This window comes from Phoxinus phoxinus (genome assembly GCF_949152265.1).
Source record: "Phoxinus phoxinus genome assembly, chromosome: 7".
Taxonomy (NCBI): domain Eukaryota; kingdom Metazoa; phylum Chordata; class Actinopteri; order Cypriniformes; family Leuciscidae; genus Phoxinus; species Phoxinus phoxinus.
The window spans coordinates 16,421,659-16,446,148 of record NC_136882.1 but is presented as its reverse complement, the minus strand read 5'-3'; the positions used below and the strand labels follow the sequence as shown (position 1 = coordinate 16,446,148).

Genomic DNA, 24,490 nt, shown 5'->3' with positions numbered 1-24,490 from the left:
AATTCTATAATAGTTTACTGATGCCTCTGTTAAATTGTTTTCATATAATTATGTTCTTGGCAGCAAAATGTCTTGCAGGTCAAGGGGGTTTCATTAGTTTGATTGCAACTGTAAATGTCCTAATTGAACGAAGGCCTAGTCCTGGCTTAATCTAAGCCTTGTCTGTGAAACCGGGCCTAAGAAGTTTAACCTTTTCCCGTGGTGTGAAAATTACAAATATTCCATGTAATCTTTCAAGTAATATCATATAAAAAAACCAACAACTACAAACCTACGTCGGGTTATATTGTAAAACCAAATGCATTCTAAAAACTAGATATCTAGATATCTTGGCTTTTGTGAATCTGAAACTTGCTCAGCAAACATTGATAAGAAGATACTTGAGGTTACCAGTTATCAGAAAACTGACAGGATGTGATGCTGCAGTTAGCAGCCAAAACAGTTTTCAGGAGAGGAAAAAGCTGACGTGTAACATTAAAACCATTGCTTTCACCACACACATAGAAGCTGCGTATGCATGGAATCACAAAAGATCTGCCGGTTCGTGAGTTTCATATGAATTGTGATTCATTTAAGTGATTCTTTTGTGCCACCCTGTGACTCTGAACATGTGGCATTATCTTAAAGTGAACACTGTCGTTTAATAATGTGTTATAATAAGCTTCCGAGGGATATTCTGTAATATTTTAAGCTTCTGCAATATTTCACTGTGCATCTCTTTAGGTTTGAGGGTGTTTCTGTATAATTTACCTTTTAGTTCTTACTCTATCATATAGTAGTTTTGAGATGTGCTTCAGTTGGCCTAGGTCAATACGGAGTACTTATGAGCGTTAATGTAAATAATATTAACATCATATAAAACAATAACATGCTGCTATTGTTTGAAATAGTGGCTCAAAATTTGGTGAGGTTCAAATATTTGTATTAATATATTTAATCTCTCACCTCTCTGCCCATATTCAGATGATGACTCTCAGCTGTGCGTGGGAGGGGTCCAAAAGCAGGTGCGTCCGAGACGCAAGGACCTGAACCTGTATGAAGAGTACAAACGCAGCAGGACTCTGAGTCTAAGAGGCCGGAACACAAACCGAGGGCTTGGTACAAACCGACGGCGTGAGCTGGAGCAGACTCTACCACAGGCTCTGCTTGCAGACCTGGTAAGGGAACGAAGAGAAAAGACTCGCCTTCGAGTGGCCCGCTGGCGTGCCAAACGCAAACTACAAGCCTGTTTGATGGCCTCGCAGGCTGCGCAGTTTAACGGCGCTCCGGTGCAGAGTTCACCTGCCCAGCGAGGCGGCCTGATATCCCGCAGGCGAGGCGGGGTGACTGCGCAGCGAGGTGGGCTTGGATTGAGAAGGGGACTGTCCGAGGCTGGGACATATAACCTGCTGCTGCAGTTCGGGCCCAGTCCTACCCATTCAGCACCAGCACACGGCATCAATGAGGGTATGATGCCCTCAGCGCTATCACAGAACAGACCAACTTACCAATGATGTAGTGTTTACTTGCTGGCTAAATAATGGTGGTACTTGAAAAAAAGTTGTCGAATGGTTAATCATGTTCCTAAAACTATACATTGCAAACCAAAACCCCATACTGATCTGTGCAAACCTCAAATTAATTCAACCTTTGGCTTTGCAAACTCAACCATACAATTCTACCTAATTAGATTACATAAAGCATTTAACAACCATGACTGTATAATAAAATACATTCTACAATAATCTGTGCTGAATAAAATGTAAATGGGAAAAGTACAAAACATATTGTCCAAGGATATTGTGATCATCAGTGAAGAAATTTCACTCTGCACTCAATGTTAACATGAATTTCCTAATTATGTTGGCCCACGTAGCTTGTTGACATGTTTTTGACCGGCAGTGTTCAGGGTGTTTTTAAATAATAATTTGGTCCATTCGTTAAAATATACCCATGTGCATCATTGTGGCGTAAATTTTTCCAGAAAATGGCATTGTTGGGTATAACTATGACAGTTGTTGATCAGATAATTTTGTATGACAGTGTTTTCTAAACGAGCACACAGTGCAGATGTGCTGTATAAGCAGATTAGTGTGTTTTGAGCAGACAAACGTGGTTTAACAGACACTCGTGTAAAAAGTGGTGAGTGCTGTTTATAGTGTCGAGAAATGAGTCTCTGTTTTGGTGGCTGATGTAATGGTATGTTTTGGTATGAAAAGGTTTTACTGATAAAAATCTCACACATATAGTTATCTAGGTAATGGGGAAAACTGTAAACCAAGAGCTGGATCAGGTTTGGTATCGATTCATTTACAGCAATCTTAAGTTTGTTTTTTGTTTTTAACCACAGTGTCTTACTAAAAAAACGTGCAATAAGGCATTGTGACAGTTGCTTCTATACTTCAGTAGCTCAGGACCAAAAGCCACAATACTACGTTAACATCGCACACTTATTCTTGTCTTTGAACGATAACTTTATAAAGCTTCGTTTTTTTATCGGAAAAGATTACATTTAAATCATAGTACTCTGAGAAGTGACTTTGAAATCCAGTCAGCTGAGAGAAAACACACTGATATCAATATAAGGCAATAGACAATGTGTTTCACAAAGACTACAAATCAATTTTATTGTAACCCTCACAACTTTACATGGACTCATTTGAGTTATGCTCGCTTGTTTTATGTAATTGTATTTACACAAAATGTTCATTTTTTAGTTATTACTGTCATTTTTAATGTCACTACATAATCATTTCTCAAGTTTTGAAGCTCTACAGTAGAATAGTTCAACCGTTTACACTAGGATGTGATTAATGATTAATAAACATGTTTTCTACAGTTTTCATGTGCTATGTTCAGTGTTATGCTGTTTAAAGATTATTAAATGTTTAATGTTGTGTATGTTACATTTGTTGGTGCATAATTAAATAAAATGTAAGATCTTAAAATAATATAAGATTGTTCCTAAAATCAACCAAGTTATGCTCCCGAGTAATCATCTACCTGCAGAGCAAATGTTTAAATGTGTGCTTCAAGAGTTCAATGCGTTAAATCAACAATAAGTTACATTTGTGCTGCTCCATTGTGTCCAAAGACTTTAAATGGGTGTTTAATTACCCATTGACTATCTTACTACTGATCGCCCCTGGTAGGGTGTAGAAGATGAGAACCAGGAACAAGGTCACGATCAACAGCACCAGTCCAGCAATGATGTATTTCTTGTAGTTTCCCCAGATCAGGTGAAAGAAGCACTTGAAAGGATTCATAAACCAAGAGAAGGATGTGTCTGGGCGACTAGAGAAAAGAGAGATAATTAAATAATTACAAATAATTTACATAAACACAGTACATACAGTAAACTACCCACACAACCCCAAAACTAAAAAAAATATTTATTATAATTTTATATTTTTTCTTATTATATAGGCCTATATACTGCAACCCTAGTAATAATGGCAATTAACCCAAGGTGTTAGAGGGTTAGTTCAACCAAAAATGTAATTTCTGTCATTAATCACTCGCCCCATATGTCATTCCAAACCCGTAAGACTTTCGTTCTTCTTCAGAACACAAATGAAGATCTTTTTGATGAAATCTGAGATATTTCTGTCCCTCCATTGACAGTCTACGCAACTACCACTTTAACGCTTCAAAAAGTTCATAAAAAGATCGTAAAACTAATCCATATGAATTGAGCGTTTTAGTCAACATTTTCTGAAGAGACTCGATCGCTTTATATGATGAACAGATTGAATTTAGGCTTTTATTCAGATTTATACATTGATCAGCGAACATAAACAGAGGCTCAACTGAACCAGCTTGACGCTCGAGAACAAACCTCTTGCAGAAGCGTTACATAGCTGTCTATGAAGGGACAGAAAACTCTTAGATTTCATCATCAAAAGATCTTCATTTGTATTCCGAAGATGAACGAAAGACTTACGGGTTTGGAACGACATGAGGGTGAGTAATTAATGACAGAAATTTCATTTTTGGCTAAACTATCCCTTTAAGTGTATTAGTCACATTACTTTGGTTTCTCTAGAGGCTCTGGCTCTTTGCGTGCACGGCCCACTGGATTTTTCTCTGCCTCTTCAGCTGTCACCAGGTGGAACTCCGCTTCTACCTTCCCCTATGGAAAGAAAAGAGTTAAATAGTATAATAGTTTTACTAGGTCACATTATATTTGATTAAATGTACAGTACCATACATACTATTGTTTTACACAGAACAAAATGCATCTCATGTAATTGCATTTAAAATACATTAGTCAAAGCTTTGATTGTCCGTATGCTTGCAAACATGGAGCTATTGAGCTTCAGACTAAGTTTAAATTTTTTCACTGAAATAATTAAATTCACACACTGTGAGGTCGCCAGCTTTAATGAAGGGCCACCAGCCTTTGGAGCGTTTCTGCTGAAAGATAGAGATGTTCTCTGTGGTTTCTGTCAGCATTTCCATCTTACAAGCTTTAGCTGATTTGGCTCCATGTGGAAACCCATGCAGGTCCAACTCCACTGAGCCTGAGAAAAAGACAAAAATGACCTTCATCAAGTATTAATATCAAATATTTTGAGCCAAGGTTTCTGCTATTGTAAGCTAGCAGTGCTCCTACAGCACATCAGGAATGACTACAGAGCACTTCTAGGGAGGATGTGACGCATATAAACGGATGTTAAGCGATTTCTTACCCAGGAAGTCATCAGAAGAAAGCCTCTCAAAGTCCCACACCTGCATAACAAGGACTGCAGGGAGCTTCTGTTCAGTTTTGTCCAGAGAGTAGATACTTTCTCGCTTTTGTACCACCACCACTTTCTCAGCTGGCAGGTAGTTAAAGGGGAACACAAAGCGCCAGTTGAAGTTGCCTTCTCCGGTCAGAGAATTGTAATGGACATCAGTTTCCTGGCCGTCATCTTCAAGACCCTTTAACCACCTGAAGAAAAACATGAAATTCCACAGAATTTTGATGTTGCAGGAAAAATATTATTTAATCATAATGTTATGTATTAGGGATATTAGAAAACATTAATTGAAAAAAAAGTTTTTTTTATTAATATAAATTTTAAAACATTTAAATTTTAAAACAAATTTTAAACAGTTCAAAATCTACACTAGAGTTTAAAAAAATTGGGGTTGATAAATGTTTTAAAGTATTTTATGCTCACCATGGCTGTATTTATTTGATAAGAGATACAGTAAAAGTAATATTATGAAATATTATTACAATTCAAAATAAATTTATAATTTTTAAAATGTAATTTATTCCTGTGATGTGATTACTCTGGTCTTCATTGTCACATGATCCTTCATAAATCATTCTAATATGCTGATTTGCTGCACAAGAAACAGTTATTCTTATTATTAATGTTGAAAACAGTTGTGATGCTTAATATGTTTATGGCAACCCTGATATGTTTTAGGATTCTTTGATGAATAGAAAGTTCAAAAGAACGTTTATTTAAAACTGAAATCTTTTGTAAATGTTGTAAATGGGTTATAAATGTATTCACTGTCACTTTAGATCAATTTAATGAGTCACTGCAGAATAAAAGTATTATTATTTTTTTAAAATCTTACTGACCCCAAACTTTTAAACAGTAGTGTATATTGAGAAACTTTTTCAATAAATAAAAAAACTAAACATTTTCTGTTTATTGTGATCTACCAATGTTACCCTTTGACGTAAATGTCACTTGACTGCTGTCCTGTTATGAAGTTGGTGTCCTCTAGTATGACATCTTCGGTGTTCCAGATAATGATTCTCAGTTCATACCTTTATATAAAAAAAAAAAAATTATTGGACAAACCACTACTAACTTTACTGCACAACCCAGTAAGATGGTTTTGTGGATCTTCAGCTTACCCTTTGGGTTTGCGAGGGGAGATGTCCACAGGAGGGCCAGGATGAGGCATATCCATTGGAAAAATGTCCACCCACATCTGCAGATGGCCCTGAGGAACATGCAAATGGACAATCATTACAATCACTGTCACCTTATGCATACTATAAAGTGCATTAAGGTGACATAAACCTCTAACAACACTCATTACCTGGTCTATTCCTGGTTTGTCTTTAAGGTAGAGTGCACGAGTTTCAATATGCTCTGGGACAAGTTTACAGGCCCCACTGGTCATCTCAGACCACCTGTGTAGCACCTTTAGAGCCAAGTGCTCGTATGACTCCACCATCTGATCTGTGAAGCAGCAGCGAACCCATTACTCCTTTAGCTATTAATCAACAATCAGCATCATCACGTAAACCAAAACAGTGACATACCTTCATCAACAAATACCGTTTTCCCCGTGAAGACTTTGTTTCCTATGGTAATGTGTCCTGGAGAAAAGTGTGGGTTGTCCAGTCTGTTTTCTTTGCAAAGCTTAATCAACAGGTCCGTTGGCTTGATGCAGTCCCTCCATGCATTATAACCCTCACTATCTCAGGTGACATGAGATCATCAATTGACACACCAAGAGTGGGCATGAAACTAACATGATGAGAAGAACTGGATGTTACAATACAAATACTCACATGGCATATTCAGAAGGCAGACCGCAGGTAGCTCGATGCCTGCTGTAAAAACGGTTCTCCAAATCGATCTGTGTTTCTCCAATCAAATCATCCCCGCCGACAGTGTCATAGTCATAGATGAGAATAGTTAGCAGGGATTCCTTGGGGAAAGTGGCTTGAATTTCAAAGGATCTGAGCAGGAGAGGTAGATTGAGAGAGAATGAATCTCAATGAAACAGGCAGTTGATACAATGATTAAGAAATTAACTTTAAAATTCTGACTGTTCACCTTCCAAACACTGGGTTGAGCTGCTTTGGGATGTAATTGACTCTGTCTTTGATCTCAGTTTTCCCAAGTTTCAGCACTATATAAGGGTCTGCTTTGCCATCTGGATCCGCAGGGTGCAGGTTGAAGGCCTTTAACATGCATAAAAGTGACAATTGACTGTATAATCTGGTGGTCACTGCTGTTGAACACCCCAAAGACCAGCAAAGCTGCTCACCAACATTTGTCGATGCTCATAAATCAAACACAAATCAACAGTTTGGGGTTGGTAAGATTTTTTTATGTTTTTGAAAGAACTCCCTTGTGCTTGCTAAGGCAGCATTTATTTGATTAAAAATATAGTAAAAACATTATGAATAAATACTAATGCGTTCCTATGATGGTAAAGATGAAATCTTCCTAATATGCTGATTTGCTGCTCAGAAAGCATTTCTTATTATTATCAATGTTGAAAACAAGTTTTTTTTCAGGATTCTTTGATGAATAGAAAGCTAATTTTAAAAAGCTAATAAATGACTCTTTAATCAGAGGTCAGAAATGTGACCACTGACTGTCCGCTGTGTTTATATTGTGTTATACTGTATTATTATGTTTATTTTAACTATGTATTGTTTCATTTTATGTAAAGGCCCACTAGGGACTAACATTGAGAATTTGCTTCGGCTAAAATGTTGTAGTATGTATCATGAGCTTATGTAGCATACCTGTCCCTATTCAAATAAACTTAAAATAAGTAAATAAATAATTTATTTGCAATAGAATTTTTTCTAAAAATGTCTATATAAATGTCTTAAATGACATATAAATGTCTTTACTGTCACTTTTGGTTACTATAATGCATCCTTCCAAAAAAAAAAAAAATTACTTAAATAAAAAATAAAAAAATTGTTCTGGTCAACTAGCCAAACCAGTAACAGAACGGAAATAACCAAAATCCAGTGTGAACCAGCATGGAAATCCATGTTTTTTTTTCCAGTGACACTAAATCCATTGAAGTGCATGACCAAACGATGAATAACAATTACCAGAATTCAACCAATAAGTATGTCAGTTTGCATCAATATTACTGTATAAAAAATATGAAAGACACTTACTGCAACTACGTACACGCGGATCAGGACCTCTACTGCAGTGTTGGGAGGAATACCCTGGTTTATTTTAAACTGCCCAGAATCCAAATATCCATCCTCCTCCTCGTCATCCGTTTCTTGCAGTTTGCACAGACAGAACCTGCCCTGATGGCGCAATCAATGATGGGAATTCTGTGACCTGGACCTTAAAAAGTCTCCATGTATGTTATGGTCCTACATGCAAAACCAGTTTACCTTGAACTTCCCGACAAATCTCTCATCAGCAGAGCCGTCCTCCTCATTGGCCTTTCCTCGATAGAGTTCAAAGGTTTTTACCCAGTCGTCAAAAGGCCCAAACTCCACCTCCAGCTCTTTGTCATACACCTGGAGTGATTAAAAAGTGAGGCTGCATGTCTGTTTGATGAATAAATACAAATGTAATGTATAGACAGTATTTGCAGGAAAAACAAACATTCTAATGACACATTTTACCTGTAATGATGCAAGCCTGGGCTGTTCTATCACACTCTTGTAATTCATCTCCTTTTTCTTTTCCCTAAGACCTGATGCTAAACATACCGTAGAAAATAACATAAAATAACTTTTTACAGTCTTTAAAAGGTAAACCGTTTATTACATTTTTAAATAAATATGTTTTTATCACTTCCACCAAAGAGCAATTTAAGTGTCTTACACAACCAAAACAAACCAACTGACTGACAACTTCCCAATGTACTGTCAAACACATGAAACACAGATTTTTTTATATATTCCAACCCTCACCAGGCACTACACATTTAATGTATTTATACACTGCAAAATTAGTAAGCTGTTATACACAACCGTTTAAACGTTTGGGGTCAGCAAGATGTTTTTTTTTTTTAAAGAAGATAAATTAATACTTTTATTCAGCAAGTAAGCATTGAATTAATCAAAAGTGACAGTAAAGACATTTATAATGTTACAAAAAAATATCTCTCAAATAAATGCTGGTCTTTTGAACTTTCTATTCATCAAAGAATCCTGAATTAAATGTATCATGGTTTCCACAAAAATATTAACCAGCACAACTGTTGTTAATATTAAAATTGTCATGTGACACTGAAGACTGGAGTAATGACGCTGAAAATTCAGCTTTGCCATCATAGGAATACATTTAATTTCTAAATATATTAAAAGAGAAAACTGTTATTTTAAATTATAATATTTCACTATATTTGTGTATTGTGTATTATGTATTGTTAACTTGTGAGCAGAAGAGACTTCTTTCATAAACGTAACACAAATTAAAATAAATAAATAACTCTCAACGAACCGGCCCCAAACTTTTGAACGGTAGTGTATGTGCACAAAACCCCTAAATAGAAGTGCAGATCTGGGCACACTGGGATTGCAAAATGTTGTGTGATCGCTTGTAAGCAAAATTAAAGGGATAGTTCACTTTAAAATGAAAATTCTGTCATCATATACTCACCCTCAAGTTGTTTCAAACCTGTTTGAATTTCTTTCTTCTGCTGAACACAAAGGAAGAGATTTATAAAAATGTCAGTAACAAAACAGTTACCAGGTCCCATTGACTTCCATAGTATTTTTTTTTCCTACTATGGAAGTCAATGGGACCTGGTAACTGTTTTGTTACTGACATTTTTCTAAATATCTTCCTTTGTGTTCAGCAGAAGAAAGAAATTCATACAGGTTTGAAACAACTTGAGGGTGAGTATATGATGACAGAATTTTCATTTTAAAGTGAACTATCCCTTTAACTGAAGTTTTAAAAGACTATGTGGACAATTTAATTCCATTCACATTTGTATGCTAATGCACAGTTTGCATAGGGAACAAAACACTCTGCAATCCTGTTGACCGCAGCGAAGGAGGAGGGCCAAGCAATGGACATTCTTCCCAGTCATTCTTACCCAGATTGATCAATCCTTCGGAAATAATGTTCTCCAGAGGAGTTACTGAAATACATCATAATGTGGGCATGTTTGACTGGATCATGTAGACATGTCATGCTCCAGCTTTAGAGAACAAGACTGATTCTGGAATGAACTCAGATATCACTTACTATTTTCAAAGAGCAGTGGAAAAGGATTGTTTTCTTTTTGCTTTGCCTAAGAAAGAAGTTGCGGTACAAAACAGCTAGTTAGCAAAAATACAAAAGCAAGACAAATAAAACCATCTGATGCTTACAAACATGTTTAGAAGCTTACCAGTTGGATCTTCTGCATTGATGCATAGTATTTCGACCACCAATCAATGACGTTATCAGCAGACTCATCAGCCGTGGTGCGTTTCTTCCTTTTAGTAGATCTTCGTTTGCTCTTCTTCGACACCTGGCATTGAGTTTTATAGAACAATAGTAGAGTGTGCATGTGCGTATATGCTTCTACTTGCACATATGTATTTTCAGAAATTAGGGGATAGATTAAACTGGGGGGGGGGGGGGGGGGGGGGGGGGGCTGGACATGTGTGATACATATTTGACAATATAGGTGATAATATTCACAATCTGAGGTTCTCTCAAAATGTTTAGTTTATCCAACTGAAAACAAACCTCCTTGTCCTGGAAGTCTGGCTCAGTTTTGGGGGGATGGTGGATTATCTCCCCATGCTCTATTTCTATGGCGATCTCCACGTTTGGCGGTGGCACAACACTTTGCTGCAGAGACAGCTGAGCCACTACAGGCGCAAAACAAACCATACTTTTAATCAGATTTAGGCAATCACTATTATTCATTTCTCAGATTCACTGAGGAATTTAATCATCAAGGTTTAGGGATTTAATAAAACTGCAGACAGATGTGTTTGAGCAGAGTTGAAACTCAATTCTGCAGGATTGAACTAAAGCCTAATCCTGGGTTAATCTAAGCCCTGTCTGTAAAACAGGCCTATATGTTATTGCGGACTCTGAATCATAATGTGCCCAAGACGTTGACCATTGGGTACTAGTTGCAGGCATGAAAACAGGTCAGGGGTAAAAAAGGTGAGAAGGATGCGGCATATATATGCCCCCCCCCCCCCCCCCCCCCCCAAAAAAAAAAAACAACAACAACAAAAAAACAACTTATAATCTGCATTGGCATTGTAGTAGGCTACCAGTGTTTCTCACAGGATTTTTGGATCACTGTGATGAGTGGTCCTCTGCCACTCTAGGGGGGTTCGGGGGCATGCTCCCCCGTAAGAAAATTTTGTGCTTTTCAATGTGAAATTCATCAATCTGGTGCAAATTAAACAAAGAAAATTTCAAAACTCTTTTAGTTACAGTGTCCGTCTACATTACTAGCCTACTACAATAATAGTTATAATATTAATCCCATGATAGTAATAGCCATATAGCCTATTGTAAAACAAATGCACTGAAAAATAAAGGAAACTTTCATAATTAGTTTTGTACTAATTTCTATACTTGAAAGAGTATATTTCTATACTTCACATTAAAGATGTGATTGGGCTAGCCCAGTGTCAATCAAGAAAAGAACCAATGGGCCGCTGATCTACGTATTTCATCGGGTCTCAGAGAAAAAAAACTATTTACTACTACTATTTATCCCAAAAATGCCCCAAACCAGTCGTCTGTATGATAATCTGAAACAAGCACTGGTGAGCCGTTGTCCTGCTTCACTTCACAGATGCTGAGTGAAAGGAGAATTATAGAATGAAAGGATATTCATTTATATGACACTTTATTAATCAGGAGAGCAGCTTGTTCAGCGCGTCATACGTCGTCCTTTCAGTTTCGGTTTTCAATCGATCAAGTTTTTTCACGTTCTCTCGATAAACCACCCCTTTCAATCCGATCGAAATAATTTGTAATAGAGCTGACACTTTGAGTTTTTAACGGGTTATGTTAAAGCCCTACTTGTTATGTTTTTATAAAATATCTATAGTGAATGCATTATCATATCACCGTATTATTTACCGCCATGCAACTGCGAGCCACAAATTAAAGCTTGGCGAGCCGCATGAGGCTCGCGAGCCGCGCAATGAATACTTGTTCCTGCTCGCTCAGCGCTCACGGCGCCCGCGCCCACTCGCGATATTATCTCGCCCACTTCTATGTCAAAATAAAAAATAATGACATTGGCAACATCGCTGTCTGTATCTGACAGGACAGTTAACATTGTAAGCTAACTTACCTCAGGCTTGCTTTCCGACGTGCGGTTCTTTGTTCGGCAGTGTGTCCAGTTCTCAGACTCGCGGTGTAAAAGACTTTGAAAACATTTCTGCCCTAACGTTACTCTGACTCGTATTGGCTGTCATGTTTCGGCATTCGGAATGATGATTGTTTTTTAAAGCTTATAGTTTTGTAAAGTTTATGGTAACTTTATAGGGGATAAATGCTGGCCTCGACCTCGAACACCCCCCCCCCCCCCCCCCCCCTCTCTCTAAAATATTTTCTCATCGGATCTGCACAAATCACGTAGGTGACCCTTTTAGGTTTTAAAACGGCGAATTTCGCCGAAAGGTGAGGAGTTTTCATGCCTGTAGTTGTATAGGTTAGACTGTGTTGGAATTTTTCTGGTCAAGAAATTTGATGTTGAGAAATGAATGTAGAGTTGTGGTCTCTGCTTATTTTTCATTTATTAGGACTATTATTGTGACTGTAACTGGGACGTGCGTTACCTGCTATGTTTCTGGGCTCCTGTTGGGGCTGTTGGATCGGTAAAGGGATGTGTTTGAATAATGCCAAGTTGTTGATCATATGAGTACCCACAAGTGTGCTCCGTCCAAAGGCCCTCCAGTCCACCACGGTGATGGTAAGAGGAGGGAGGAGGTATTCATCTTCAGGAAGCTCCTACAGACAAACAACAGCGGCCAGAGACATCCTGAGATCAGCAGAAAATCAAGCGATGGATCACATGAGAGAAGCGATGGGGACGACACCGTACGTGTCAAAATTGTTGTTGTAGCAGTCGACTTACCACATCAAAGGCATCCACAAGTATTGTGAAGTTTGGGTTTTTCTTGTAACTCTGTATCACTGAGGAGTTGACACCTGCCCCTGCACACTTGATAAAAACTTGGGGCCGATCGACAGATAAGAGCTGAACTTTTTTCAGTTCTCTGAGGCCCCAGAACAAAACCTGCAGTGCACATATATACAAGCTCAACAACACTTGTGTTCAAAGTACAGACGAAAAAGCCACATTAATTTACTTGAAACTGTAATGCATGTTACACTTGCCAAAATACACATTACAAATTAAAACTTCAAAAACAAGTGTGACACCTAATAAAAGTGAGACCTGGTATATAGACAACAGGACTATTTCCAACTATTACCTTTTAATAGGTTTTGCCTATGGGTGAAAATACTGTTCAGATGAGATGATTTTAAAAGATGCCTATAAAGCTAAAACGAATTCACAACACTTTTGGGAAATGGTAGTTGAGTCGAGATATAGTGGTTTGACACCAGCAGAAAAAGCTCTGACTACACAAAGGTTTCAGAAGTAGATGTCACACGTTGACGCATGAAAGATGTTTAGACTTGTGCAGTGTACTGGAGGAGTTAAACCTGAATTACTTAAATCTGTATGGTATTTTCCGTTACAGTTAAAATAAATAAATATATAAAATCAATCAACACATCAAATGATCAATCACATTAAAATCAAATGATTTTTAAGAATAACGATGGGCTTAGAATTCAAATGACAAACAACCACCAATCTCTCTAAAAGAAAACAAAGCATTTATGATCGATGTATGGAATAAAATGGCTCCAAAAACACAAATCTCACACTATGAAAAGATAAGTAATATGTTTAAAGTAATTCACTGCTTGAAATCTATGCATTTTTACAACTGTCACCTAAACTAAAGAACAATGCAAAATGCTTTCATAAGAATGGTCATGAAGTGTTTTGCTTTTTTTTTTTGTACTTTACATATAGTTATAGATTGTGCACCTCAATTCTGTACTTGCAGAGCACAGGCCGGATGTATGAAGGTACAGGGATAACCCCTCCATCTGGCTCATCTAAATCAGGGAGAGTGTGTTCTCCTGACTTTGAGATCTACAGCATCATGGGTAAGACAAACAGCAGACACAATATAAGTTTCTGCATTAGTAGAACATACAGAACTCATTATTCCTATTAGCAGTAGTAGTAATAATAGTAATAAATAACTGATTCAACCAAATTTGTAAATTCATATTGCGGTCATGTGTTGCGTTTTTTAAAGACTGGACCTGAATGAGTTCAAAGGCTCCCAGTATGTCTCCTCCTGACAGGCCGCCACAGAACAATGGACTGTACTGCAGCTGAGGAGGGACGTATCGCTCCTCTGACAGTTTGACTACAGGAACAGCCACTGTCGACCCCAGGTACTCTGTACCCTGGAGAGAGCAAACCATTGTGCCTCAGGTCACAACATTTAAGACAGATTGAGAAATAATGAAAAACATAATGATGTTTTTCAGCTGCAGAACAAGCGTAATTCAATTACAGAACAATTAGAGAAGTACTATATGTGTGTTCCGTATACGTAGGTGAATGTGCTTTCCTTACCACTGCATCATCATCATACACTTCAATCACAACTAGCGGTGGCTCCTGGACTATTTCGTGGAGACCTCCATACAGAGACACGTTATTTATCAGGATCAGCTGATTCCACGTGGGAGTCAATGTTTGCTTGATGATCTGAAAAATTACAATTTAAACAAATTTTTTCACATTATAAGGTTATTTGCTTAGTGGCAATTTTATCTTTTGTGAAGAATTATCCAGAATCAAAAGGAGTATTTGTAAAAAAAAAAGTTGCTCACGTTTCTATCCATTTTCTGAAATGTACTTTGACAACCGATTCACTAACTTAATTAATAATCTACTTTCTTTACCTCAAAACCTTGCACTTTTTTTTATTTATAGAATCATAGTAATATTCTACTAATATATATTATACATACACACACATGCTCACAGTATCGGTCAATAGAAAATGAAAACATTACTATTTTTAATGAAAGTCTCTTAAAATAAAGCATCTTATGCTCATCAAGCATGCATTTATTTGATCAAAAATACAGAAAAAAAGTTGTTTTATTATACGTCATATAATATTTAAAATAATTATTTTCTATTTGAATACACTTTCAAATATATTTTTTTGTTATGCAAAGCTAAATTTTCATCTGCCATTACTCCAATCTTCAGTGTCACATGTTCCTTCGGAAATCATTCTAATATGCTGATTTGATACTATATTAGTGGTGCAGTCAACAGCGTCATCTATCAATTTTGTGTCTGGAATGTCATCACATAAACTCATGCTTACACCAGTGCTTTGGCTATTGGACAGAAAAGACACCCAGGCAAAGGGGTCTGAGAGGCCAGTGTTGTCTGCTGCGATGAGACCACGAGCCTGGTACATATGAGCCCTCAGCTGGAACGTGTGCTGCTCTGTATACCAACAACAAACAGGGTCAAACATGTCAATCAGTGTCTTACAAAGAATAAGAAACCGAGACAAAGAAAAATGCTCTTTCTAGCAACATTCGAGTGCTGAGCAATCTTGCCTGTGTACAGTAAATGCTCAGGAGGATGGCCAGTCCTCTCCTCAGATGAGATGCCTTCCAGCTCAAAGCCTGATGGGAGATTGTTCAACATGTGGGATGAATCTCTGCAAGTTCCCAGCCATAAGTACACATCAAGTTTAGCCTGGACGGTCCACCCCGGTCCACGCTTCCCTGGAGGCTGAACGACACATTTTTATGAATATGTAATGAACGTTTCCTTTTAAAAGTTAAAGCCAGAGCTTAGCATTTTATATCAGAGTTCAGACCTTGAGGAACAGGGTCTTGATCTTCCCACAGTTTCGGCCTCTCTGATCTGGGCTTTCAGAGAAGAGCAGGTGACGAGCAGGGATTCTGGCATACGCCAGACGCTTGTTATTACTGACCAGACACACAAACACATCTGGTAAAGTGTGTTGAGGCTGAGACAGGCGTGAGATGAAGAGGAATATTAGTAATGATGTAGACTTACATTAGGTAACACTTTATTTTAAGGTGACAAAGTTACATGTTTCTACATGTACTTACAATAGTAATAACAGGAAATTATGGACAATTACATGCAATTAACTCTAAACCAAACCCTCACTGTAACTATTGTAAGTACATGACGTAAATTAATATTACTCAGTTACATTATACTTTCTTAAATAAGTGCCATGTCACCTTAAAATTAAGTTTAACCTTACATTATACATATGAGAGTTCAAGGATTTGTACATAATGACAAAATAACAACCTCTTCCACCAGAAATCTCAGTTTCTTTTTAATTTTCTGGACTTCCAGCAGCATCTCTTTTACAGTCAAAGATCTCCTCTTGGGCTCAAGGAGTCCTCCTGCTACTTCAGTCATACTCTCCTGAAGAGCAGCAAATAAAACCAAAGATTAGTCAAATATACATACACTACCAGCCAAACATTTATATACACATGACAGAATTTATGCTCTAATGATCTTACAAATCTTAATCTCTTAATCTAATCTAATTGTAATCTACCTAAATGCTTGACATTGGTTTTGTAGACAAATTTAAATTTCACCTACACATACATTTCATTGCACATTTTTTTATTACATTTTGGTGTTTAAATAAATGAGTTATGAGGACTTAATAAGGACTAGATAGAGGAAAAGCACAATAAGTCAAAGTCATAAAGGCATAATAAAAGACAGAGAGCTCTTCTGAAGTTTCTACAAATAGAGGTCTTTTAAAAACAGCGTATGAGAGCATGCATAAAAGACACCCACCAGCTCCTGTTTGCACAGGGTGAGCCTCTTTTTATCCAGTAAGGTCAAGTTGCTTCCCTTCACCTTCTTTTCAGCAAATGCAATAAACTCCCTGTAATAAACATACCGTCACATCCAGCATAAACATAATTGGGATACAGTTGTAGAATTTCATTAATGAGCGGACAATAGGAAGGATGAAAGGAAGCGTTTATGAAGGGATAGTTCACCCAAAAATTTATCTTCTTAACCACATGCTTTTCCAAACCTGAATGACTTACTTTCTTCTGGGGACCACAAAATGATAATGTTTCCAATAATGTTTTAATGTTATAATGATAATTTTAATGATAATGTTTTTGTCCATATATTGAAAGTCAATGTGGTTTAAATGTTGTTTTGGACCCCATTGACTTTTACTTCCACTGTATGGACCAAAACAGAAAAGAACTGGACCACAGAACAAAAAGTTATACAGGTTTGGAACGACATGAGGGCGAGTAAATGATAATGACAGAATTGACATTTTTGGGTGAACTATAATTTTATAGGTCTCATAAACTATTTTTTTTTGTTATCTTGTCAAATAAAACACTGTTGTACTATGAAAACATTGTACCATTCTGAACACAGAACTTCCTAAAGTGATACAACAGTGACACCTATTGGGTGTTCAGAAATTTAAGTTCACCCAGTCACGTCTTAAGGTACAAAACTGGAACAAAAAAAACTTTAATAGGCCTATTTTAAGGGGACCTCAGGGGAAAATACTTATAATAATAGCCTACTAAATTCAAACCCATTTGACCTCTACTAATTGTACAGAATGGAATATTGGTTCTGCTTTTGCTTTAGACCTACCTGGCATCTCTTCTAAATTCCCGAAGAACATGGTGCATAAGAGTCCACGCCTCTGGAGACAACATTTTATCCAATTCTGCCACCTTAGAGATTCCCTCCTCCTGACAAACATTGAAGGGATAGTTAACCCAAAAATGTACATTTTGTCACCACTTACTCACCCTTAAGTCGTTCCAAACCTGTATTAGTTTCTTTCTTCTGTTGAACACGAAAGAAGATTTGAAGAATGTTGGTAATCAAACAGTTGACAGTAGCCAATGACTTCCAAAGTAGGGGAAAAAAAATACTATGGAAGTCAATGGCTAAGTGTCTGGTTACCAACATTCTTTAAAATATCTTCTTTCGTTCCCAACAGAAGAAAGAAATTCATACAGGTTTGGAACAACATGAGGGTGAGTAAATGATGACAAAATGCCAATTTTTCACTGAACTATCCCTTTAATTGAAAATAACCACATGAACTGCGAACTAATAACAAGGCAATGTAATAAGGCTGACATACAAACATCAAGGCAATAGTGTCCAGCATGTTGGCGTGATGGAGTCGGTAAGCTCGATCCTCCCAGCTGCTATAAACATACACACAGGGCTTTTGCGCTGTGATGGGCAAGTGCATGTAGTGCCTGCACAAAACAACATTATGGGTCCAGTTTTGCTCAAGAATAAAGTATTTCCCATTATTTAATGAAAGTATAAACTTGTTAGTGTCGTTTGATCTGAGCACCTCTGAGCAATTTCGAAAAGAGGTTTCTCTGGTGTTGTAGTGGATTTGCCCGTCATTGTTGCTGCGGTTTCCAGAAGAGGAGTGGTAACTGACACATCTTCAACCCTTTTCTTTGAAGGAGGAGGTGCAGCGCCGTCAATGAAGTTCCCAAAGTTACCTGAATAAACAAGTACACATTTAAAGGGGTCATAGTATACCATCATATTATTATTAGTTCTTCAGGTGTTATGTAATAATGACATCTATCATGCATTCTTAAAATATGAAATGGTTTAGTTGCACTTTATTTTACAGTGGGCTACGTGTACTTGCATGTTATTATCGAAGAAAATACTGGTACTATCATGCAGGGGTGCCCAATCCTGCTCCTGGCGATCGACTGTCCTGCACAGTTCATCTCCAACCCTAATCAAACACACCTGAAGCAACCAATTAAGGTCTTGAGAGTACGTCAGGATCACTTGAAAATTAAAGGCAGGTGTGTTTGATTAGGATTGAAGATGACATGTGCAGGACAGTCGATCGCCAGGAGCAGGATTGGGCACCCCTGCTATAAGGGTTAGTACCTAGTTATGCCTACCCCCACTCCTAAAATCATATAACAACACCATAATTGTTCAAATGACAGTAAGTACATTCCGTGTTGGGTGTAATGTATTACTATGTAATTAATTGCTGTAATTTAATTACTTTTCCCTTGAAAATTAAAGTAAGGGATTACTCTTAACTTTTCTGCAATTTAATGAGTTACTTTTAATGTAATTGCATGAAATATTGTATATAGACTATTCTATATAAAGCAATTTTTAATTTTTGTATTTAAAGTCTAATGTTAAAATGTGTTTTTAATGTAACCTTCTCCCTTTAAAAAGTTTGGTCAGTTCAAGAAATTGTTTTTGCAATTTTATATATATATATATATATATATATATATATATATATATATATATATATATATATATATATATATATATATATAAAAATAATTAAAAAAATATAATAAATTAATTTAATATTTAATATTGGTTAATAATGGTTAATATTTGATTTAGAAAGTAATTAGTAATAAGTAATGCAATACTTTTTAGAGAGAGTAATTAGTAAAGTAATCTAATTTCACAGTTGAGGTTGTAATTACTAGCTAGTAATTAATTACTTTTTTAGAGTAACTTACCAAACACTGAGTGAGTACATTCGTTTTTTTATTTTAAGTAATTTATCTGTCCCATATATTGTGTGCAACTATGTTACCACATGATTTACAAATGACACTCAAAAAGAGATGTATCCAACAAGTTCAACTGTTTAACCCGGTTACCAAAGTTATTTACCGGTAATGAAAAACTGAATGAATGAAAAGAATTCTGAAGATTAAGCAAACTACCATGACCAGAAAAAAATGAATCAGTTAAAGAGTTTCAGACCCTATTTTGAACCGACTTGTGGAAGGTGCCATTTATGTTGTTGAATGTATAAATCCTGTTATGTTTACCAATGGTGAACTCAAGGGTGATAGGTTTATCACCGATTCGTCTGTCAATCATGGAAGCCTCGAACACACAGCCAAAGAGAAGGAAGGTTTCCATGTCTTCATCATTTATCTAAACGCAAGTTAAACAATGAATTTGGTTGGTTCAATACAATAGAAATGTATGTACAAAGGATGAAAAAAAACCCCAGACAGATTAAAGAATGGAGTAAAAAGGAGAGCGACTGCTGCAAACACCTTCTGTATGGGCTCCACTGGCATCACCTCAGGTCCTATAGTTTTGGATTTCTCCTCGTCACCTCCAGCTCCTGTCCCAGTTTTGGGATCTTTCGCCGCTGCCTTCCCTCCCTTGGTATCTTTCAGACTGATCCTTGAAAGCATGGATTTAGATTCAGCACCTCCAGACAGGATCTCCACACCGAGTTCTATGTAAACCCTGCCTCTGTAGGACACCCCCTCTCCAACACCCTCGTTCAGCTCCTGGCTGTCGTCCACCAGTGTGGAATTACGAAGTGAGCCGTAAAGGTTGATCCATGCCGGTCCGAATGTGGGCAGGAAACCTAGAGAAGAGCAATGAATGATGAAAGAATATGGTAAGTACCATAATTTTTTTATATATAAATGTTTGATATTTTGTATATTGGTTTTCTAATACAATAATATTCAGACATTTTTAAATATGACCAAGATGCCCAAATGTTTAAATTCAAAATAATTCAAAACAACTACTTTTTAAATAATGTAATGAAATGGCAAACCATTGTCTCCATCATTGTCGTTTGAGATGGTGTGCAGGTCAATGTAATGAGTCCCAATAGCCACATCGTTCATGCTTCCCTCATCCAGAACCCGAATTTTCAGTCTTTGACACAGTGGAGGAAACATCTCCTTAAACACCACTTGCTCGTTCCATACTGGTTCTGCTGTGCTCTTCTGAGTAGACGTTCTGCCCTTTCATTCATGAAAGAAAAAGAGTGTCAGAAAGACATTTCGGAACAGCTCTTGCTATAGGCCTTATGAGCAGCAATCTTTAGAATCTTTTTTTTGAATTTCCGATAGTAGTTGTTAGTAGTTCTGTATATGTCTATAGTAGCTAATTGTTGTTGAAGTGGATTTACTTATTGTAGAATTAACGAAAGTTGAGAATTGTAATGTTTGAAGCAGACTGTAAAAAAAGGTTTGAAGCGGAAGTCATAACAAATGCCAGTATATTTTAAAACGAGCAGTAGGCCTACATTCATTAATCCATTTTACATTCATGAAGTGATAATACAAACCGGAAGACAGAACACAACAAAGCGTCGCGCTGAAAAAAGGAGCGGACCATAAGGGAACCTTATAGCCTACTGAAGCAAAAAAGAATAAACTACCAAAAAAATAAAAAATAAAAAATAAACACCGCCAAAAGCACGGGTCGCATTCTTGCATTTAAAAGCGCGAAACGCTGCGTATCAAACGGGAAAGAACGCAACGTTCGAACGTTCGACTTGACAGTGCGTCATATGCCTAAAAAATAATCACTTTCAGTATCTTCTATCTTGACAAGCCCTGCTCAAACGATGTTTTGTTGTTGTAGCCTATGGAATGAAATACGTAACGATTCCTCTTTGGTGTTCGATCTATGAAAAAATAAAAAATAAATAGGTCTTTTACAGGTTTGTAACGAAGAGGACAGTGTGCAAATATTGTTTGCTAAAAATATTTTAAATGGTTTTCGATAATAATGAAATGGGCCTAAAGCTGAAAAAAAAAAAACTTAAACACACAACTAGGCTAACCAAGACAAATATATTTAAATTGAAGGACTACAATTACAAAAAAAAGTAATACCAAAATTAAGCATAGTAGAAATATAAAAAAATGAATAAAACAAACTAATGAAAATGGCAAAAACACATAAAATGACGAAAATCATAAAAACTAAAATGAAAATATTTTTGGTGAACCACCCCTTTAAGTGTGTGTTTTTGTAGTAAGCACTGGATTGTGAGCTTACAACTTGACCGAAGAATGACACCTCTACGTAAGGATCTATGAGGGCTGTCGTGTCTCCAACAAAGGCTTTGGTCACATTGGCCATAATACTGGAGTTTATTCTGGGAAGACCTTCTGCTCGGTACACTATCACGTAAAACCGAGCCCATGGCCGTTCAGGGCTTAAGCCTTCAGGAATCAGGAGGTGCCTGGGAGAGGACAAACGTTTTCAACAACATCATGAGATGCATTCAACATCCAATCTTTATCATGCCATAAAATAACTGAGATCTTACTTGTCTATCTGTTCGTCTGCGTCACTGAACTTCTGGGACGGTAGTGCAACATCTCCCTTTCCTGACACGCTGATATCACACTTCAAGTGCCCTTTCACCCCTGTGCGGATGTCAGCCGGGTCTGTGAGCGTGGCCCACTTATTGATGAACTGATGGCCTGGCACAGCGAGGGCAAGATTTATTGTTTTACAAGCAGAATAACCAACATTCCAAATCTGAGACCAGATTCACAAACTACTTCACTATCTCTAGTTAAAGAAAAGCTGCGACAAACTGCAAACCAAGCATTTACCAAGTTGGGAGTAAACCGTCCCGACATCAATCTTGAATATTCCCACACAGTAGCTCTTCATGATCTTGGAGTGCATAACCTTTGGGAGAAGTACACTAATGTGAGCTCTGCCGGGTCGTGTCAAGAAATCATTTTGTTCACATTATGTAGCCTACTTACTGATAGTTTGATGACTTTGTCAAAAAAGATGTCTTGATTGCAAAAGAAGTCAAACACAAAATACTGTTGGTATGAGAATATTGTTGTTAAAATTCTTGCCATTAATGCCATTATTTCAGAAAGTGTCCAGCAGTTGAAGATCGTATGATCACCTCATTGTAAAATGGAGCATTGGTTCCTTCTTTCACAGATGATTGCTTTTTCTCGTCTCCAATTTCAATCACAACACTAGGATCTATATTATCCCCGATCAGCTGCCTAGCCTCTGTTATATTGATGGAGATCTTAGGAAGAACACAACAGATGTTTTGCCAATCTTTCAATAAAGCAACAGTTTTAGCATCTCAAAACAAATCAAGAAAGGTCATGTTCAAAAGGCAACTTTTACTCAAGTTACAGTATATTGAATTCTACCTGGAAATGTTGCGGTTTGCTTTCAGCTTCCAAGATCCTGACCACAGGTTTACACCTTTTAGGTATACAAAAAAAGTGAAATGATGAAGATGTGGTACAGAAACTACAAGAAAGAACACATTACGCTGAGGAAAACAAGTATTGCCTCTTAGTATTAGCAATCTGTCTGAAGGAAGCGAGCGTCGAGGTGGACGCTTCAGCGAGTTCAGGCTGTGGAACGTCTATCACTTCTGGATCGCCAGGATTAGTTTCAGACTCTGCCTCTAAAATATAAAAGATTAAACCAGCTCAGTCAGAATTGGTTTACAAGCATTTTAAAGCTTCTGTAGCGCTCATGATCAGCTGTCATATGTCTGAATTAATGGATTTAAATTCTGTGTCAACAAAACCATGCAGTTAATCCTCATGAAATGTTCTACATCTTTACTCGTGCAACGTCGTGTTTGCTTTCATGGCCTTACCTAGAGCATTTTTGTTTGCGATAACAACACCCTTGTGTCCTTTCCGGTGTTTCTTCTTCCCTTTTATTCCGAACTTTTTGCTGCAAAAACACATGGGAGTAACAGATCATTGTAAATAAAGCCTCTCAGTCTCCACACTGCATATTCCTTGACCATATTTTGCCTCTTTCACACATTGTCCTTATAATAATGAGACCAAGTAGTTAAGAATTGGGAATAGGAATAGAAAGGTTGGAAAGTTTTCAGTTGAAACTGGAACTGTCACCATTGGGCCTACTTCTAAATTTGTAAGTATTTTATATGTTGCTTTGGATAGAAGCATCTGCTGAATTATTAGACATCAAGTTTTGTTTTCATATGCAGCAATATTATTGGTTTAACTGCTCTCAGTGTTGGATAAGGATTAAAACCTCAACCGAAATGAGCTGAATAATGACATTATTGTCTTCTGCTTTATATAGCGGAATAATTTTTTGGTCATACTTTGGGTCCAGTTCTCACTATTAACTAACTATTAAATCTGACTTTTGCTTCAAACTTAACAACTACCTTACTATTATTAATGAGTTTAGGTATTGGGTAAGATTAAGGGATGTAGAATACAGTCATCCAAAAAGGCATTAATATGTGCTTTATAAATATTATTAAACACCCAATATCCTAGTAATATCCATACTACCATAACTAGTTATTAGTGAGAATTGGACCCTAAAGTGTTACCCATTTCACGCCCAAAACTGATTAATTCTCCAACATTGACACTATTATTGAAATAATCTGAATCAACTTTGAACTGACTCAAGCTGAATAACGACACTATTATCTTTAGTAGAGCTGAATTATTCATAATGAATGAATTTTACAGTTATTGAACTTAATGGAATCATCACTGAACCAAATTAAAATGATCTTGCTGTACAGTTTACAGCAGAATTTGGATTTGTCTCAGTTTTGGTGAAGTTTACATCATTAATTCGATCACTTTCCTGTTTATTATTGTGAAGCTGCTATTATATGAAGCGAACCAATAAAGAAGAAAAGTGCTCCCAGGAGAGCTTACCCATGAGGCGCAGCGCTGTCTTTGTCTCGGTCCATTCTTTCAGGAGGAATTCATTCATTCAAGGGGGAAAAAATCCAGCTCAGAAACAGTGCGTGTAACCCACTCCATCCAGCGAGACAGTGAGTGCACTTCCTCCTTTCCCTTCTGTTTGACTTTCTGTTGCT

General features: G+C 37.1%; 2 protein-coding genes across 4 annotated transcripts in view; one reads left to right on the top strand and one right to left on the bottom strand.

The window, feature by feature from the left end:
* Positions 1 to 2,820, top strand: part of LOC307001573 (uncharacterized protein) — an 11,970-nt gene extending 9,150 nt beyond the window's left edge. The window contains exon 3 of one of the 2 annotated variants that reach the window (XM_079618252.1): positions 964 to 2,820. In XM_079618252.1, the coding sequence (XP_079474378.1) occupies positions 964 to 1,493 (530 nt within the window). In that variant the 3' untranslated portion in view covers positions 1,494 to 2,820. The remainder of the gene's footprint in view (positions 1 to 963) is intronic. The other variant, XM_079618253.1, reaches the window with a different exon arrangement.
* On the bottom strand, positions 2,584 to 24,490 carry fer1l6 (fer-1 like family member 6). 2 transcript variants are annotated; one of them, XM_079618250.1, is made up of 42 exons: positions 24,327 to 24,490; positions 23,267 to 23,346; positions 22,951 to 23,068; positions 22,806 to 22,860; positions 22,544 to 22,675; positions 22,392 to 22,454; positions 22,233 to 22,311; positions 21,941 to 22,097; positions 21,667 to 21,853; positions 20,429 to 20,621; positions 19,908 to 20,230; positions 19,674 to 19,782; positions 18,182 to 18,338; positions 17,960 to 18,080; positions 17,458 to 17,558; positions 16,618 to 16,708; positions 16,108 to 16,227; positions 15,638 to 15,790; positions 15,372 to 15,549; positions 15,131 to 15,255; positions 14,362 to 14,496; positions 14,043 to 14,189; positions 13,759 to 13,866; positions 12,769 to 12,930; positions 12,470 to 12,641; positions 10,401 to 10,525; positions 10,057 to 10,179; positions 9,912 to 9,957; positions 9,760 to 9,804; positions 8,336 to 8,412; positions 8,099 to 8,227; positions 7,868 to 8,008; positions 6,777 to 6,904; positions 6,509 to 6,679; positions 6,257 to 6,411; positions 6,031 to 6,173; positions 5,843 to 5,931; positions 5,654 to 5,752; positions 4,671 to 4,912; positions 4,345 to 4,502; positions 4,011 to 4,111; positions 2,584 to 3,273 (listed from the first exon to the last, which is right to left on the bottom strand). In XM_079618250.1, exons 1-42 carry the CDS (start codon positions 24,359 to 24,361, stop codon positions 3,093 to 3,095), a joined length of 5,454 nt encoding a protein of 1,817 aa, XP_079474376.1. In that variant the 5' UTR covers positions 24,362 to 24,490; the 3' UTR covers positions 2,584 to 3,092. The 2 variants fall into 2 exon arrangements, with proteins under 2 accessions (XP_079474376.1, XP_079474377.1); XM_079618251.1 differs by lacking the exons at positions 21,667 to 21,853; positions 21,941 to 22,097; positions 22,233 to 22,311; ... (4 more) ...; positions 23,267 to 23,346; positions 24,327 to 24,490 and adding an exon at positions 20,948 to 21,086 and having other exon boundaries at positions 2,585 to 3,273.

Bases quoted from the DNA above. Each gene is read 5' to 3' on its own strand.
- fer1l6 (XM_079618250.1), bottom strand. From the start codon at position 24,361: ATGGACCGAGACAAAGACAGCGCTGCGCCTCATGG. The intron at 18,081-18,181 runs GTGCTCAGATCA...TGTTTTGTGCAG, and splicing joins CTTTTCGAAATTGCTCAGAG to GCACTACATGCACTTGCCCA. The intron at 3,274-4,010 runs GTAATGTGACTA...TCTTTTCTCTAG, and splicing joins GAGCCTCTAGAGAAACCAAA to TCGCCCAGACACATCCTTCT.